Here is a 16,000-nt window from a genome sequence, read left to right as displayed (position 1 = left end):
AAAAAGAAGAGAGAAAGGTGACAGGTGGAGGTGGGGATAGTAAAGAGAATGATATGTTATTCTTAATAACAACCGAACATACACAAAAACAAACTCATGTCAGAACAGCTGTACACACAACGACACAGCAGAGTTTGTAAAGTAATCTGCTGGTACATCTGCAAAAACTTTGATATTCCAGTTCCAGAAAATTTGTGAAACCATGAACCAAAAGTAATCACTGAAAACATGGAAGTACCGACCGCTCACGTCCGACCTCATGATCGCGTCAGGCGTGAACATCAAAAACAAAGCGTTGCGACCAGATATCATACTTAGATGCAAAAAAAAAGAGAAGAAAGCTTTGCTAATTGAGGTGTTTGTTAATGGTGGTGATTTTGGACCAACGATGCAGAAATCAAGAAAATTTCCAAATACCAAGACCTAAAGCATGAAGTGAAAAGAACCTGGAAGCTGAAGAATGCTAAAGTTGTACCAGTGATGATGAAGAACCTCACAGATATATTAAAAACCATCCCATGGAATATCACAACAAACGACTACAGTTGGAAGTTTTCCAGGGCTCAATGACGATCCTGAAGAGAGCCCTTGGCACAAAACCTTGAGAGCAGAAAACTTCACAGGTTGGTCCATGAATCGTGACCCCTTACTGAAATAAAGAGGGATACATTGAGCCCACCCTGGAAGGATTCCATTACACATTCTGAGACACACACACACACACACACACACACACACACACACACACACACACACACACACACACACACACACACACACACGGCTCGGGAACGGGCAGGGTTCGAGTCAGTTTGATTGTCATCAATGGTTATTTCAGTCCATTTGGTGGAAGAAGGTCAACTTTAACTTTGCATGAAGGAATTGTGAGCCACAAATTGTTCCTGAATGATAAAACATTCTCACCCACTGGGACATTGAATTTACAGAGCCAAACGAGGTGGATTGAAATACAAGACCATGATCATGTAATAAATGCTCTCTTTCAATCCACAGGTCAAGGGTCAAAGCTGTTTAAGGGGAGAAAAAAAAACAACAACTCCGTTGTGTAAGGGATGATAGTAAGCTTCGAAATGTCATTTGGATGGACACTGAGCACCAGGGGGTTTTGGAGAGTAAAAAAATGCTTGTTTCTGAATGGGTGTTTTGGTGTCCTTTGGGTTGGTGTTGGTGTGGGCAAACTGAGTCGTTGGACAAGTTCCTAATGCAGTAAAAGAGTGAAACAAAGGAATGGAACCTGGGGGACAGACAGCCTGTAGCTGTGAAATGGCAATGGATCAGGGTGCAGCCTGTTCTTCCTTGTGCAGTTGGAGGAGGATGAATGAATGACTGAAGTACTGTACTGACGGTGCCTTTTGAGATCGTCTATCATGAACTTTTAAATATATTCGGACATTTGCTTTAAAGTTTCCAAAAGTTCACGTTACTATTTAAACATTATTCCATTGAATGTGTTGTAATTTCGTAAATACACGATTTTCTCGTCATGAACAGGAGCCTCCATGACGGGTCTCGCTATTGGCTCCATCAAGGCACGTGACGAAATATCGGAAGTTGTTGTTGTTTTTGCCTTTAGGACGCGGCTCTTGGACACATTTGTCCTTGTTTCCATTACTCCTCCTCACCCCCTCCCCACACCCCAGAAGTGAAATAAACTAATAAATGGTTTTGATGGGATGTTGATTTGGCCTCGGCCCCACGTCAACGCTCCTTATTCGTCGCTTGCCGGACGTCATCACCAAAAGAGGCGTGGTCTCCGCACGTCACCACAACCTTTCGCGCTGGTTGGTTCGACGGCCTCGCTTGGTACCTGTTAATTTTTCCAAAATAATTATACCTGCCTTCCGGAGATGACCAATTATGACTTTTAATGCGGTAATTACGCTTAATATAATGTGTTTATTGGATGAAGGTTGACTCACCACCCTCACAGGCACTGTTGCCGTTACGTTCCCATAGCAACAGCCCAGTGCGTTTGAGCAATGAGTTGTGGAGTGAGACAAGATGAGGCATTGTGACTTGATGAGTTTTATCAAGTGAGAAAAAAAAATTACTCTGAGAAGATCAAGTATCATTCCACTACCAGCGTCTTTCAGATCATGGACGGGGGGACGTGGGAAGGTGAGTCCAGCGGCAGTGGACGTGGGAAGCCAGCAGTGGAAACACTAGACTTCGGATTCATCGAGACGTGTACGAACAAGCGGCAACTGGAACACATTCTAATCACCTTGAGGTAGGTGTGTGTGTGTGTGTGTGTTTGTGTGTGTGTGTGTGCGTTTGCGTGTGTGTGTGTGTGTGTGTGCGCGTTTGCGTGTGTGTGTGTGCGTGCTTGTGTGCGCGTGCGCGCGTGTGTGTGTGTGTGTGTGTGCGCGTGTTTGTGCGCGCGTGTTTGTGCGCGCGTGTTTGTGCGCGCGTGTGTGTGCGCGCGTGTTTGTGCGCGCGTGTGTGTGCGCGCGTGTTTGTGCGCGCGTGTTTGTGTGCGCGTGTTTGTGTGCGCGTGTTTGTGTGTGTGTGTGTGTGTGTGTGTGTGTGTGTGTTTGTGCGCGCGTGTGTGTGCGCGCGTGTTTGTGCGCGCGTGTGTGTGCGCGCGTGTTTGTGCGCGCGTGTTTGTGCGCGCGTGTGTGTGCGCGCGTGTTTGTGCGCGCGTGTTTGTGCGCGCGTGTGTGTGCGCGCGTGTTTGTGCGCGCGTGTGTGTGCGCGCGTGTTTGTGCGCGCGTGTTTGTGCGCGCGTGTTTGTGCGCGCGTGTTTGTGCGCGCGTGTTTGTGCGCGCGTGTTTGTGTGTGTGTGTGTTTGCGTGTTTGTGTGTGCATGCTTGTGTGTGTGTGCGCGTGGTTGTGTGCGCGTGTTTGTGTGCGCGTGTTTGTGTGCGCGTGTTTGTGTGCGCGTGTTTGTGTGCGCGTGTTTGTGTGCCCGTGTTTGTGTGTGTGTGAGTGTGTGTTTGCGTGTGTGTGAGATTGTGTCTCCGTGCTTGTGTTCGTGTGTTTGTGTGTGTGTGTGTTTGTGTGCGCGTATTTGAGTGTGTGTGTGTGTGTGTGCGTGTTTGTGTGCGCGTGTTTGTGTTGTGTGTGTGTGTGTGTGTGTGTGCGTGTTTGTGTGCGCGTGTTTGTGTTTGTGTGTGTGTGTGTGTGTGCGTGTTTGTGTGCGCGTGTTTGTGTGTGTGTGTGTGTGTGTGTGTGTGTGTGTGTGTGTGTGTGTGTGCTTGTGTGTGTGTGTCTGCGTGCTTGTGTGTGTGTGTGTTTGTGTGCGCGTGTTTGTGTTTGTGTGTGTGTGTGTGTTTGTGTGCGCGTGTTTGTGTTTGTGTGCGCGTGTTTGTGTGTGTGTGTGCGTGTGTGTGTGATCACAAAACTGAAAATTGTTCACATTTATAACTCGGTGTGTCGGACGTTTCACAATGCATGACTTGTGATCGTCCGTTTAATGGATGATATTGATTAAACAATTATTATCATCATAAATGAGTGAATGCATTGCTGTTTTATTTACCAGAGAACCCTTCTTTTGATTCGGTTTGGGTCAATATGATTGAAATTTTGTGCATTGCATTTTCTACGGCTGTTTCCCATGATGAATCCGATATACGGTGGAATTTTTTTTTTTTTTTTACCTCCGATGACCTTTGACCTCCGGAACCTTAATTTATTCAAAATGGCGGCCAAAATTTACCTTTTTTCATGGTTTCCTTCTCTAATCTATCTACAATTCCAGCAATCTGTGTGTGTGTCTGTCTGACTGTCTTGTCTGTCTGTCTGTCTATGACCACTGTTTCTCAACAACCACTGGTCCGATCTAATTGAAACTTGCCAGGTATATTGCTGGGGACCTGAGGATGTGCCTTTTCAAGGTTTCAAATTAATCGGACAAGTGGTTTCCAAGTTATGGCCAAGTTAGAGCGCGTTCCCCATTACGGGTTACAACGTACGGACTTCCGGATAGTGATGACTTACTGTATTGTAATAATGTCTCGATTTCTTATGCACATTTATAGATAAACACAATGCCCCAATCCAGTCGTCGTTTACGAAAGCGAAGGAACGGCCTGTGCGGTTGTTTGAATTTTTTTTTTTTTGCACGTACGGGCACGCAAGATTGAAAGAACAGCCTGTGTGGTTGTTGTTTCTGGCACGCGGTTTTTTGTTTGTTTTTTTTTTTTGTTTGTTTTTGCACGTACGGGCACGCGAGAGTGAAGGAACGGCCTGTGTGGTTGTTGTTTCTGGCACGCGGTTTTTTTCTTTGTTTGTTTTCTTTTTTTTGCACGTACGGGCACGCGAGAGTGAAGGAACGGCCTGTGTGGTTGTTGTTTCTGGCACGCGGTTTTTTTCTTTGTTTGTTTTCTTTTTTTGCACGTACGGGCACACGAGAGCAAAGGAACAGCCTGTGTGGTTGTATCTGGCACGTGGTTAAAAAATTTTTTTTTTTGCACATATGGGCACGGGAGAGCGAAGGAACAGCCTATGTGGTTGCTGTTTCTGGCACGTGGTTTGAGGGTTTTTTTGCATTTACGGATACGTACTTACGGCCACGCACGTACAGGCACGTGAGTGAAGGAACGGCCTGTGTGGTTGTTGTTTCTGGCATGCGGTTTGAAATTTTTTTGTTTTTTTTTGCACGTACAGGCATGCGAGAGCGAAGGAACGGCCTGTGTGGTTGTTTCTGGCACGCGGTTTGAAATTATTTTTTTTGCACGTATGGCCACACACGTACGGCTACGCACGTACGGGCACTCGAGAGCGAAGGAACGGCCTATGTGGTTGTTGTTTCCTTCACGCGGTTTTAAAGTTTTCAAATTTATTTATTTTTTGCACGTACGGCCACACACGTACGGGAATGCACTAGTATGACTAATAAGGCTTGTAATATATCATTTCATATGTTTTTCAGGTCAAGGAATATGCTAATCACATTTTCAAATTGATTGAATGTTGCATAGGACCGAAATCAAGTAATTTGGGAAAAAGGAAGACTTGAAGAAAAATAAAAATACTAGGCTATTGAATACTATACAAACTTGCAAAAAGCACAAAGGACCTTTGACCCAGACAGTCTATATTTACTGAGTACACTATCGGAGAAAGAACTTCTAGCGGAAGAGACATATTTACGCTTAACTGTAGCCCCAGACATACGCCAACAAAGACGTGTGAAGGATGGAGCAGGGAAATTCCGCACTCAAAAATTCAGTTTGACCGAGCTACACAACTCTCGAAAGAATGCGATCAAACCCGATGAATCCATGCAGGTTAACATTAATGAACTTTTGTTGGCCGCACTGGTGTGATCTCGGTCTTATGTTGATCTGAGAATAACAAAAACAGTTCAATTTTAGCAAAATATTGTGCAGTTTTCAAAAATTGTGTTTTATCAAATCATCAAATCGTTGCATAAGTGCCATTTTCGTATTTCCTGGTCGGAAAAACCTATAAATTGATATATTACAAGCCTTATTTTCTCTCAGTTGGTCAGAAATTCATAAAAATATCATTTTTTTTTGTCGCCATTTTGAATAAATTAAAGTTCCGGGGCTCAAAAGTCATCGGAGGTAAAAACATTCCAACGTTTTCAGATTCAGCATCGAAAATGGTCATAGAAAATGCTATGCGAAGACACTTAACTGAAAAATCTTCACTATTTACCCAACCCTATTTTTATGGAGTTGAACATCGTGCATGTTGGAAATTTGGAATTCCATTTTGTAGGTTTACAAATAAATCTCATTGTTGAATGTATCCTCGTGTTCATGAGTTTTGTGTCGTTATTTCCAATCTCGGCATCCTTCCTTATCGATGCTTTCGACTGACTGATCATTTTAATGGAGTGGGACACCTACCCATGTTTGTGTATTGGACAAGTGATACACGTGAATGTTTGTTTACACGATACTCCGGACGTACTGGATACCGATGTTATAATCACTCCAGAATCCCTTCTCAATAAATATGAGCTCGCAAATAACTCCCATCAGCTTCTCACAAAGTCAGGCCGGTGACGGAATGGTGATCCCACGTTTGGGGTGGTGCTCCTCCGTCAGTCATTGGTATTCTGGATCGTGTCCAACGCTCCAAGCTAAATCTGTTCGACTGATTAACGATCCTACTTTGTCGATCCATCTCCAGCCACTTCTGGCCCACGATCAGAAGTGGTGAATGAACTGAATGAACAGTGAATGAACTGTCAAACTCTCTGTTTTTATACCCCCCCCCTTTCCTCTTCACTGTTCGTAACACCTGTCTAGCTTCACCTCGTCACCCTTTCTGCATTACCCTCCCTTCCCTCTGTATCAATTGTCATGCCTCCGCATTATTCCTCTGCACTCCCTCTCTTTCGAATAGCCTCCCCAGCAGTGTTCCCAACTTCTATCAACTACCAACAATTGAAGTCATGAATCGATCCTCTAAATTACTGGTGTGTGTGTGTCCGTGTGTGTCCGTGTGTCCTCCGCTCGGTCTGTGCGTGGCCCACTTCACAACCTCACGTGGATGACCCTTCTATGGTATTACCAATCAAATGATAAATGATGACAAATTTTTACTCTCAATCTATTCTGCACCTGAAGATCATACAGTTATGAACGCTTACAATTTTTCACCTTTTTATTTTTACTGGACGCAAAATCGTCAACAGTGTCGTCATACTTTGATCTGCATCATTTTGACAATGTTGTCATTTGACCTGCATCCTGTTTCCCCCCTCAATCCCAACGTACCACAGTTCAAGAGGAATGTAAATGGATTTCTTCTTCCTTTTTAATAGTAAAACCTTCCTTTGTGTAACCTCCACCTTTGAGTGGCCTCTGACTTTGTGGTGAGTGAAATTCCATTAAAAAATCCTTTAGATTTCGTCCTAAGTCCCCAATTGAGATGATGGCTAGATGTAACAGCCTGTCCTGTGACATTGTAGAGTGTAAGTAGCTCTTTTTGAGCTTCAGCTTTGAGAAAAAGTGTTCTGCTGATGCAACAGTTACCGGCATTCTTCGTAACACCCTCAGTTGCTGCCCGGCTGGGTGTGCTTTTCCCGGAGATGGTTTCTTGATGGGTTGGATATTGAAAAATTATGGATTTTATTGGCCTCACGCTGGTTATCTTTTGCCTGTGGGCCGGTGGCAGCACGGTCTGACCCGCATATAAATATGCACTTTGTAACGGCCTTTGGTGGCCTCAAAAATGGACGACAAGGCCAACATGTAGAAGTTTAAAACCTTGCGCAGATTCTAAAATACCTACACCCAAATTATGGAGCCTCTATGTGCTACGGTCCGGTCGTGAAAGAATAACATACAGACAAAACCCACAAATACTTGAAAATATTTGTAACATGTCATTACAGCTTTTTCTAAGATAGCTTCTATCATTCAAAGCATTTGTGGCTGTGATGTTAAATGGCTGCAGGTCATTGGCCTGTTCAAATCTGCTCTCCAGTGCAGTCAGGCAAAACATCAACAACCCTCTTGAAAAAAAAAATCAACTTTGAACTTTTCCTGTGGGTCTGAAACCAGATTCATCTACAGACTCGTATGAAAAGTACCGATTGTTCTTATTACTCTTGCCAAAAGAGAGGGTGTTGCATTTGGGTACGTTTGTCTGTCTGTTTGTTCCTTTGCAAAATTATTTTTTATGACAAGTATGTCGATCGTTTCCATTTGTTTTGTCTGTCCACTTACCTTTAATCGCCTACAGGTCACAAGTTCAAACCAATCGCCTCAAAATGGTGCAGTTGGTGCTCCGACAGAATTCTATTTATTTTTGAGGGTCAAATGGTCATCATAGGCCAAAGGTCAACTTTTTCAAATTTCTAAAATCCTCAATTTTCATCCTATTGACTTCAAATTTGAAGAGGATTTGCATATCGGGTCACTAAATTTAACAGCCAACTATGTTTTGAGGTCAACATAGGCCAAATTTCTAAAATCCTCAATCGACTACTATTTTTGAGGTCAACGTAGTTCAAAAGGACAACATATGTCAAAAGGTCAACATAGGCCAAATTTATAAAATTGTCATTTTTCATCCGATTGACTTGTAATTTAAAGAGGATTTACATATCAGCTCACTGAATTCAACCACCAACTATTTTTGAGGTCAACATAGGCCAAAGGTCAACAACTTAGGTGCAGTTCCTAAAATCCTCAATTTTCATCCGATTAACTTGCAATTTGAACAGGATTTGCAAATCAGGTCAATGAATTCAACCACCAATTATTTGTAAGGTCAAAAAGTCGACATAAACCTGTTTTCTAAAATTGAGAGATGGGGCCTAAAACTATATGTATATATCATGATATGTCAAAAAGTTGTGGATGAGTCATGACAAAACTATGTGGATGAGTTGGTTAGGTGACAAGAACAAGCGAATAAGATTTTCGTTTTGATCCAGCCACTCAGTGGCATGCAAAATGTAAACTGGTCAGCCTGGCAGAGGTATGCGCTCTACCGAGTGCCGTTCTACTTTGTTCTGCTTTGCCAAGTGTTGCTCTATTTTTCATTTGTTTATTTGTTTCTTTGTCTGCACAGAACATGAGTGTTTTTTTTTCTGCAACTGCTTGTCAGATTGAGGCAATTTTCATCATACGTGCGACTACTCATGTCGAATGTTTTAATGATAATTATGATGTCATAGGTCACGTGGTGTGGCAGCTATGTTGGAATAAAAGGAAATACTTTTGACCATTGTATCTCTGAAACCGCACCAAGGAAAAAAATTGAAACTTGGTACATGGCAAGTACTCCAGATGGGGAATGTTTGTTTTATTGGGGAATGTGTGAACCTCTGACATGTTTTGTAATGTCTTAGGTGCCTTTGTTATGACGTCATAATTGCATACATAGAACGCTACATCTGATCAGCATGAAATTATTTGAGAGGCATCTAGGGATAAATTGGTCCACAGAAAAAATGATGACGTCATCGGTCTCATAACCAAATGACCGATGACATCATCATTTATATTATATTTATGATGCTATATTGTTAAAAAAAAAAACTGGACAGTTTGGACAGATTTAGGAGAAACCACACAAATGTTCCCCAAACCTTGGGAATACCAGAGTATTCACAAGTAATTGATAGGTCACATGGTCTGGCAACCATATTGGATTGAGCAAAAATCTTAAAACATTATTTTTCTTATACGGCTTAATCGATCGCCATGAAACAGCACAATTACGATCTAGTTGTGATGCGGAATATATGTTTTAGATTTCATCCTGATTGGACGCATGATCTGGTAGTCATAATTATTTAAAAAAAAATTTGTTCTGGGTTATTGATTTCTTTTTTCTTTTTGAATAAAGCTCACTTGGCTGTGCCTGGATGGGTTTGAGAGTAGAGGAGTGGCAGTTGAAACCCAAATCCTGTTCAGGTTGGTCCTGATGACTCCATCTTTTCCTTTTGCTTGTTTGGGTTCCTTCTGCTTACTCCAATGCAGGACTGTACCGATTTGGTGTTCCATTTGATTTGAATTGAATTTATTTTAATCCCATTCTGAATTTAATTGACTGATAATAAACGTCATGGATCAGTGTCAAGTGTCTGATCAAAGCGGGACGTCTTGGTACCCGGTCATCACTGCTAGCAGTTATAAAGTGGCAGTTCTAGTTATGTCTTTTATTAATTACATAACACACCAGGACACAAATACCACACAAAACAAGTCCTGGTGAGGGTCTGCAATTTCTGGTTGCTCTTTTACTTGTTTTATGTTGTTGCTACGCATATGAATTCACTCAAATTTACACCACTTTCTCCAGCGAGCAGAAGTACTCAGGGGCTTAAACTTATAGTGCAGTGGCCGGGGCTGAAAAAGGGCTCTAATTTAGGAGATACCCCTACCAGTGGTATAACAAGCTGAAACCGCTCTCATTTGAACCGTATGGATGTCTAGTTTTTGAAAACTGAGGTTGTAGTTGTTGAAATTCTGCACAACATGGTGAATTAACCCTTTCATTGTGGGAACATTCGAGAAAATGGCCATTTTTAATAATTCATTATTTACTTCAATAAGCATAAAATACATGTAGAATGGTTGAATATTTCAGGGTATTTCTATGTATTGGACATGTTTTAGGCTCCTGGGGGGGTTAAGGACCCACAAAATACCCCCAATTTTAGCAAAAACTAGTACGTTTTCTCTTATTAAATGCCCAATATATGTTTTAAAAGTGACAAATTTGATTATTTTCATCAGGCAAGGTGTCTCATTAAAGAATATGTCAGTTAAACTATGATAGAATGTTCACAACCAGGCAAATTAACTCTTTTCCGGACATGTGCGCGGTTCGAGTGAAAAATCTCATTTTTATAAAATCGTCATCTTTTATGCAAAAATGAACTGTTATCATGGAAAACTATGGAAAATATCAGGGTTACTATTAGAAATTGATATTATGCAAGGTATTTCATGGACTTTTATGCTGCCAAATCGGCATTTTTTTTCTCTAATTTTATGCCACAATTGCCTCTTTTTGCATGATATTGTCATTACATGCTATAACAGTCCCAAGTCTTATTTGATGAACCAGTCAGATTGTCTCATTAATGAAATTGCAGTTGAACCCGGATAAAATGATTCACACCTTTGAGAAAATCTATTCAATATGTTTATATTGTTGCACAGTGAAACCCACTCATGAATCTTTCAATACTGATCACATCTGAAATCAGCTGGCCATGCATCTAAATATCGAAAACAGTGTCTATCTCTGTTGCATTTTCATTTTCTTGTTGTATGACATTGCTGTGATTGTTGCAGTCAGTGCAGCTACATATGTCAATACACTCTAGTCCTGCAAGGACACAAGGGCACATCCTCCCGTTTTCAAAGTTTTTGTCAGTGCAGTAGAGAGAGGTGTGTTAAGTCTCAAACCTCAGCTGGAGCGGAATCTTGAGCATACATAGTCTGGGTAATTCCACCACCTTCATAAGCGGACCAGCCATGACCAACTGGTGATATCACTACACTCAAATTAGTATTCACTACACCAGCGTTCGCAATCTCCAAGACTACATATTTCGTCTATAAATTGGGTTCCCGTTGTGACAGCGGTTGATGAAAAAAATCATTTCAAGAAAAAAAAAAAAGATACAACCTTCGTACCATATCAACGGTGGGTTAGCAACATGGCTGTCGCACAAAATCTGGGTTTTATACTTGGCCCATAGGATGTGCTGCTTAAATGCATCCTCGGTTGGGGGAAGCAGAGATGCTGGCTTGTCTATGGCCGTGGCCAAATGGAAACGTAGATCATTCAATGAATCCAAGTCTTTGCCTTTTTTACCATACATCAGAAGCACAAATTTCCATGGCAATGAAACACAAGTGTCTATATCAGCCTCATGAAATCCTTTCATATCTGACAATGCTTGTGCATTCTTGATCAGTGTAGAATAAGCTGTTCGCTTCCCAATTCTGTTGAAAGAACATCTGGTGTCACACCCAGTGATAGCGTGTATGGCAGGGAGACACTCACAAACAGTCGGTCCTAACTGAGTAACTGTCTCGTGGACTGGAATGTATCTCTCCTTTCCAGAATGCCCAGCGTACATGTATACCTTGCCAGTCAGCTGTTTTCTACTAGAATAGTAGATCAACAGTACCAGGACATCCGTGTCATCACAGCGAACAATGACCCTTGAATGGTCACGTGAGAGACTGACGGCATGGAGGATTATCCGAGTATCCGCTTCCACCTTGTGTCCTCTGAAGAGAGTCAATGGATGAGACTCCGAGTGGTTGTACTTCGTTCACCAGCTTGCCATCACTGAAACCACCGGCCAGAATAATTGATTTCTCGTTTGGTAATTGTTCGTAATTGTCCAATATATGTTGAGAGATGAAGTTTGCTCGGCTGGACTTGTTGCCTCCACTTTTCAGAAACTGGCGGTAGTTTGGAACCTGTCTGTTGCTCTTTTGTATGATTTCTCACAGATGAAACAATCGGTTCTTATGTTAAACGTGGAAGTGTCTGTGCGCCGGATTCGGGATGGACCACTCCCAACCATGTCACCAGCATTATCAGCCGTATCATTCGCAGTAGCAAGTTCATTTTGTACATACTTGAGATTACTTGCGGTTGTATAAGATGCCCTACATTTCTTATGGTATCTCACGGTAACAGTCTGGTTTAAAATGCCATCTTTGATCTTGAGCAACCTGTCATGCACAGTGTACTGATGTATTTCCGCAGCTCGAAGAACACCTTTTACTCCGTCAAGTGTTGGATTTCTTATGAATGGATTGTCCACTGACTTCTCATCTAAAGTCTGTTCACATATTACACAACTTTCACTCAGATGTCTTCTCTTCTCAAGGGGTTCTCCAATCAGATCCATCTTGATTCCCTGCAAGAGAAGGGTGTTAAATTTCAACTTGAGATGCCATAGTGGTGACTCACCGTGGGGAATTAGGCCTATGAATAAAGGGTCAGTATACCGGGTGTGGAGCCTGATTAGTACTCAATTAAAGATGCCAGCTATCCTCACACAACATACACTAAGGATTTATAGCCACTGAGCATGCAGAGCACTTTCACTTTTCATATATGTGGCATTCCATGGCCATGCTAATACCATGTACAACACATTGTTTACACATACACATAGGGCCTACACCATCACATACAGCACATCGTTTCATTAATCCTCTGATCTTTTACTATGAGAACATCTTTGGTTCTCTTTTTAAGATCCTACCTGTTTAATAGGCCTAATTTGACCAATACAATCGGTGATGATCCTCTTCTTAAGGTCAATGTCTTGAAGTTGATAAGAAGATTTGACATGTTTGAGCCATGTATGACAGAGGCACAGGTGTCATGATGCCAAAAACAAAAGATCAACAGCGGCAATGCAACCTATGGTGTCTTGGTTTAACTAATAATATCATCATGGGAGAAAATTCCAACTGTCATTATCATTATTAATTGTATTTATTTACAGTACATATGCTACATGTGGGGGTATTTTGGGTTCCTTTTAATTCCCTGCTCATATCAAACTGCACAGAATATCTCAAAACTTATGAAATACCATGGAAAATTACAATGTAATGAGTTTGGCCCGAAATCGTTAAAAAAATGCCAAATTAGTGGTATTCCGGAGGGTTATTTACCCCTTGGCAGCATAAAAGTCCATGAAATACCTTGCATAATATCAATTTCTCATAGTAACCCTGATATTTTCCATAGTTTTCCATGACAACAGCTCATTTTTGCATGAAAGATGCCGATTTTAGAAAAATGAGAATTTTCACTTGAACCGTGCACATGTCAGAGAAAGGTTTAATTTACCTGGTTGTGAACATTCTATCATAGTTTAACTGATATATTATTTAATGAGACAACCTGCCTGATGAAAATAATCAAATTTGGCACCTTTAAAACATATATTGGGCATTTAATAAGAGAAAACATACAAGTTTTTGCTCAAATTGCACAAAAACTGCCAAAATTGGGGGTATTTTGTGGGTCCTTAACCACTTCAGGAGCATAAAACCCCCTGAATTATCTTAAAACGTGTCCAATACATAGAAATACTCTGAAATATTCAACCATTCTACATGTATTTTATGCTTATTGAAGTAAATAATTAATTATTGAAAATGGCCATTTTTTCTTTTGTCCCTGCACTCAAGGGGTTAATTCACCATGTTGTGCAGAATTTCAACAACTACAACCTCAGTTTTCAAAAACTAGGCATTAATACAGTTCAAATGAGACCGGTTTCAGCTTGTTATACCATCGGTAGGGGTTGACTCATTTTTTCTCGGTCTCGGCCACTACACTATTAGGTTTGGCCATGTTATTGGAAATATCTACACTGCACTGTCCAGCTGGACTTTCAAGATACTTTGAAAAATTGCAAGCTCATGTGGGTGCCCCATTTGTGGGAGGTCCCTACCCCAGTGGCCTTGGCCTTGCGGGGGCCTAACGGAGGCCGTGTGTGTGTGTGTGTGTGTGTGTGTGTGTGTGTGTGTGTGTGTGTGTGTGTGTTTTTGCTTTAATAGTCTTCCATTAACTGCCTATATCCACTAGTTATCTTACCAGTAATGAGGCATGGTCACACAACCCTCTTGACTGAGACCCTCATCTGTTGATCAGAATCATTTCAGATGGGAGCGCATAAGCAAAATAATTAATGTTCTCTAATTTGCTGGCCCCTGGCTGGAAAAATGTGCATTTTTGATGAACGATGTGCTCTTCATTGAACAAAGACCACTTAATAACACAAAACTTGTGTACACATGTTTCACCATTGTTGGTGTTTCTCGTCGAAGAACTCATTCAAATCACTGTAGATGTATCTATACCTGCTGTATCGCTGTTAATAAACGTTTGTCTTTGAAAACTGTGGCATGTTTGCAGGAGTGGTGAAGAAGGCTGGTACCCAGACCTGACCCAGTTCTGTGAAAAAAAGCTTGAAACGGTGGCCCCTGAGAGCCGCGTCCTTCACCCTACAAAGCCTGCTGTTTATGTCTCAGAACTGCATGGTCCACAGCGACATACCATTGAGACCGAGCTTGAGGCAAGGCTTACCTATAAATTGGGTCCTTTGTTTATGTTCACTTAATTAATATAAATAACTATACATGTAAATATCATTTAGTATCACTGCTTTTAAAACTCTCTTGAAGAAGACAACTTCCAACAGGTATATGGGTAGTCAGCCCCTGGTGTGTGTGTGTGTGTGTGTGTGTGTGTGTGTGTGTGTGTGTGTGTGTGTGTGTGTGTGTGTGTGTGTGTGTGTGTGTGTGTGTGTGTGTGTGTGTGTGTTTTCAGGCCAAACTTTTCTACCCTTTGAATTTTGTCATCAAATTTTCAACAAACCTTTATTGTGAGAATTTGGAGAAGACTAATTATCATTGGGTCAAAATGGTAAAGGGCAAAGTCATAGTAAGTACAAATGGTCCTTATTAGTTGGTCCACTACATATCGTGAGATGACCAGGTTTTGTAATTGCTTCTGTGGTTCTTTATTAGCCCGTCTACCACGCAGTGAGAGACTAACTTGCAATTGTTTACTGTTTGAGCTTTTGTCATCAAATTTTCAGCAAACATTTATTTATGAGAACCAGCAGGGACCTGTGGAACATATGCATATTGTAAAATGTGACTTCAAATCCTCAAGTCTCCACCCCCTCCTCCCTCACAAACTGTAAGTCCTCAACCCCATCTCCCAACACCAACCCCAAGTTGTGATTGAGTCTGGAGTGAGGTGCCTTAGATTTCTTTAGATTAGTTTTTTTCTTCACTGGATATAATTAATTATTTATTGATTGCATTTCTTCCCTTCCCTCCCAACCTGCCGTCGTATTCCTTTCGTCGGGTCAATCTTCCCCTGGTTGCTTGTGTTTCAGAAAATAAACCCTCTGGGTTCAACAAAGCTTTAAGGTTCTCGTGTCTCTCCTCACAACTGCATACGCATCGTCTGCCATAATTCTGAACATCTCCACAGGAGTTAAATTGTTCGGTACATCGCAGAATTTTAACCTCTCGCCGCAAACTCAATGTTAGTTGAGCCATTGACGCTACAATATTATTGGTAGTTTATTAGGAAAAAGATGTGGTGCAGACTCAGATGTTAACCAGTGCTTCTCACCAGCTGCATTCAACATATGGAGTGGAGGATAATGATCTAGTGAGAGTTGGTCCGAGAAATTGTTTCCTTTACCTCGTTAAGTTAAGAGGGGTGGCAGTTTCTGCCATCCTTGCTTCTGGAGATTATGTAGTTGTTCAAGTATTTATTTATTTTTGGAAAGAATATTCCAGGTATTAGCCCATCTCTCAATGCATTTCAAGTCAGAATTTGGGAATTTGTTGCTTGGCTCTGATGAAGCTTGTTTGCTGTGCTCGTGACTGAGCTGATATCATCTACACACAGAGCTGCAGTATGTATTCTCCTACTCTTCAATGATATCATCTGATCTGCAAAGCTGAGAAATAGAGGCCAAAGAATCAAACATTTTCGCACACCTGCATCGACAGTCTTGGCACCA

General features: G+C 41.6%; 1 protein-coding gene across 3 annotated transcripts in view; it reads left to right on the top strand.

The window, feature by feature from the left end:
• Positions 1-16,000, top strand: part of SPAG1 (sperm associated antigen 1) — a 120,476-nt gene continuing 104,476 nt past the window's right edge. The window contains exons 1-2 of one of the 3 annotated variants that reach the window (XM_085895756.1): positions 1-1,824; positions 14,371-14,530. Coding sequence is in view for 1 of the 3 variants with exons in the window: in XM_085895754.1 (XP_085751880.1) it covers positions 2,118-2,251; positions 14,371-14,530 (294 nt within the window). In the remaining 2 variants the exon portion in view is untranslated. The other 2 variants (XM_085895754.1, XM_085895755.1) reach the window with 2 other exon arrangements.

This window comes from Eptatretus burgeri, chromosome 9, assembly GCF_056783735.1.
Source record: "Eptatretus burgeri isolate ZD-2024b chromosome 9, Ebu_testis_v1, whole genome shotgun sequence".
NCBI classification, from domain to species: domain Eukaryota; kingdom Metazoa; phylum Chordata; class Myxini; order Myxiniformes; family Myxinidae; genus Eptatretus; species Eptatretus burgeri.
Note: the sequence above shows the minus strand (reverse complement) of the source record. Positions and strands in the feature narration are given on the sequence as shown.